The following is a 3,647-nucleotide window of genomic DNA, read 5'->3' on the forward strand; positions in this document are numbered from 1 at the left end:
GAGTTGAAACCGTTAAGTGATTGAAAATATTCATAAATGGCCATATTACTCTTTGTTAATGCAGTTTTACTATTTTACCCTTTCATTACAAAACCTTGAGATATCAAAACAGAGCTTCCATCCTTCCAACTTCATATGCCATCTCACCTCTTTCTTCTCCTGCGACTTGTGAGTAGCTTACCTCTTTCTTCATTCATCACTGTTTCTATCTTCCACATATCCCCCATTCTCAACCAGGTGTACCTTCTTATCCGTGAAGAGATCCCCATCATCACCATTCAAAGCCTCTTTAGTAGCAGAGAGAGCTTGTCGAAGCACCTCCTATGTTTCTGAATTGCTCTTCACACCTGGGTTGGGTTGGGATTGGGTTGATTTTTTTTTTTTTTATTTTTTTTTAAAGTAATCAAACTGTCCTGGAATGCTTGGCGTTAATCCTAGAATGTTCCTTTCTTCATTAATTCAATATATTGCCACCGGGGGGGGGGGGACCTACAGCTTCAATACATTTCAATTATAACCTCTGATTATGTGATAGATTAAGCTTCCCCAGTTGAATTTGTATGATTATAGTCTAGTATTTGCAATATTTTTTTTTTTGCCTTCAAATTATAGAAGGCATTTGCTTAATTCATGTACCCTGTAATGAGTCACTGTATGACAATCTCTTCAATGTAGAACATAAAAGACTGGTCAGTTCTTTCTATTTGTGGTAGGGTTGGTCATGCTGAAGGGTTGATTAGCTATAGAGATCTCTAGTGTCTGATGATCAAGAGAACTTTTATCATCCCCATCCTTCCCTTCACTGCAATTGTTTGTGCTTTTGCCCCATAATACGGTATAAAGGCCTAACACAATAAGGAATGCACCGATCAAACTGCAAGAGAGCAGAAGCAATCCATACCCATCTGAGATTGAGACTGGAAATTGCCAATAGGAATAATCATTTTAGTTTTGTTGTCTACCTTCCCAAGTGAAGTCTCTCAGCGAAGACAATTGCTGAGAATGTGCCAACGATCACTAGGATCAAGGGACAAAACATAGCTGAAAAAACTGGTCCTTTCTCTTTGATGCACCATGTTTGTAGGTAGTACCCTAAAGCTGAGTTGATGATTCCCTGTCAAGAAGCAAATGTCATTAAACAAAGAATGGTCACTAAGGCCTTGCATCATTACACTTTTTTTTAGATTGGAAAAAATAAAAATAGAAATACGTTTGTTACCTCTGGTTCATTTTTTTTCGCTCATGGGAATGAACTAGTTGCTAAGAAACATTAAAAGTTGTTGAGATTTTTATTTATTGATTTATTTATTTTTTGAAACTTTTCTATTCGAGAAAAAAATTAAATAAAATAAAAGAGGAGTGGGGGTTGCTCTTTAATGAGCACAAGGTTCGTTTGACAGGTAATGTTGAGAGAGGTGAATCTTTACATACATAAATGTACATGAACATTCCTGACCCGTGGATATGGTATCTATTAAATGAAGAGAGAAAATAGATGGCATATCCACGGATCAGGGACGTTTACGTATGGAAAGATTCACCGGCTCGGTAATGTTTTCATGTGAAAAATAAAAATCACCTCCAATTCAATTTCAACCACCACCACCACCAAATGGGTATTCAATGACATTCTTTGCAAATTTATAGATGTTCTAAAAACTGAAATTATTGCGCATAACAAATATGTTTCTATTTCTTTTTTGCCCTAGAAATAGAAATTACTATGCATTGTCAAATGTGTCTTTTTTTGTTCACAAAATTTGGCCCCAAGACAAAAATATAAAAAATAAATTTTGGAAGAGAAACATGACCCAGAAATAGAAATGCTATTCTAGCCTAAGCTCTTATGGTTATTGTGTTACTTCGACCAAAAAAAAAAGGCTATTATGTTACTATTATTTCCACTACAAAGCATAGAATATAACTTACCGCATAGATGAGGGTCAAAAGCTGAACATTCCACTGTAGTCTCCACAAAGCTGGTTCCCTCTCAAAGAAGAGAGCAAGAACAAGAGATTGCAATGAAGCAATGAAACAAATCAAAGTGTTCAACGTCAATGGCGCCGGATAGACATCGGCAACCAGTGCCTGTAGTATGAGGGATACACTCCAGGCAACATAGCTGGTTAGAATAAGAAGTGAACCTTTAATCCAGTCCTGTTTGTGGTGCCTTAACCCATGAACAGAACCTCTAGATTCATCAATGTCTATCAATGGGCTTCTAGTTAAGCCTTTGAAGTGGTACCCTCCTTTCCAGAAAGTAAAAATCATTGCTCCACCAATACAAATCAATGTACCAATGACCTTAGCTCTCCCCTTAGCACTGTTGATATTCAATCTCTCCAACCTGAATGAATTGAAAATGTTCTCAACAGCTATCATGTATATTAATAGGGAAAAGGTTGGGTATGCTAGCGGTATATCTAAATCTATATCTATCTCTCTCCTCTTCCCCATTGGAAAAGTCCCCCATGTCGATCCCATCCCAATCCTCCGATTGGTTGAGCCGCCAACTCCAGAAAAGCTGAAGGCATACCTAACCTTTCTCATACTAATAATAAAAGAAATGAAAGAACACTACAAATTCGAAAAAGTCTAGAAACAACAAACAAAAAGCCTCTAATCTAACCCCCACCTTTGGCATGGCCATCAGCAGGGGAAGTGACTAGAGAACTGAGAATAAGAATCAGATTGTTGATAAAAGATCACCTGAGCAGAAGTGCCATGATGAATGTTAAACCAGGGATGACATTACTTAATGCACTCGCGACAGTCGGGGAAGTATAATCAAGGCCAACATAGTAGACATTGAGACTAATTGTAGTCCCAAATGATGATAGGAAGAAGACCTTGATCATTATGGGAATTGAAAGAGAAGGGCGAGGTGTCCTGCAATTATGGAAGAAAGTGAGCATGATCATGAAGGGCAATAGGTGATATAAAGGGCAGAGGGGAAAGAGCTTAATTACCTCTCAAGGAAATAGGCTAAAGGGCCTAACAAGACCATGGCCATAAGGTGTCTGTACACTATAAAGATATATTGACTGAGTCCCTTGTTGAGGGCAATCTTCATGAGGATGTTGAATCCACCATAACCTACTTGTACCAGCACCATAGCCACATAAGGAGCACATATCTTTAGGGCTCCCATATCCCATCTCTTCCTAGTTATTTCATCAAGGCAAGCATTTATAGATACCAGACAAACACAGAAGAGAGATAAAGAGATAGAATAAGTTCCCAAATCTTATCATGGAGCATCAGCCACAGGCACAGCCGTGTGAACATATATGAACCAGAGAGAGGGAGAGAGAGAGAGAGAGAGAGAGCTTTGGAATAGGTTTTAATGGGTGAATCAAACATCAGCCACTGAGAATAAAATAACAAGGTTTGCAACTGGGTTTAATAGTTATGGAACATAGGCTTCAGTCAATAAAGATAGAATAATAAGATTGGCGATAGGGTTTAATAGTTTAAGGAACATCATCTTCAGCCTTCAGCCGTTGTTACTGTGTACTTTTTGTTTGGAATTTTTGAAGGGTCAAGTTGACACCACATTGCCTCTTTTCATTGATGCTGAATTTTCTTGACCTAAATTTTATTGGATTTAAGTGTTACATCTTCGAAAGGATGGGAAGGGGCTTGTT

At 38.0% G+C, this 3,647-nt stretch overlaps 1 protein-coding gene across 1 annotated transcript; it reads right to left on the reverse strand.

Annotated features, from left to right (window-relative positions):
* Positions 1-487: 487 nt before the first annotated feature.
* Positions 488-3,148, reverse strand: LOC122058589 (WAT1-related protein At5g07050-like). The gene is made up of 5 exons (XM_042621220.1): positions 2,970-3,148; positions 2,710-2,889; positions 1,930-2,347; positions 963-1,114; positions 488-874 (listed from the first exon to the last, which is right to left on the reverse strand). The coding sequence occupies exons 1-5, from the start codon at positions 3,113-3,115 to the stop codon at positions 691-693; spliced, it is 1,080 nt and encodes a 359-aa protein (XP_042477154.1). The 5' UTR covers positions 3,116-3,148; the 3' UTR covers positions 488-690.
* Between the last annotated feature and the right edge of the window lie 499 nt (positions 3,149-3,647).

Source organism: Macadamia integrifolia, chromosome 13 (genome assembly GCF_013358625.1).
Source record: "Macadamia integrifolia cultivar HAES 741 chromosome 13, SCU_Mint_v3, whole genome shotgun sequence".
Taxonomy (NCBI): Eukaryota; Viridiplantae; Streptophyta; class Magnoliopsida; order Proteales; family Proteaceae; genus Macadamia; species Macadamia integrifolia.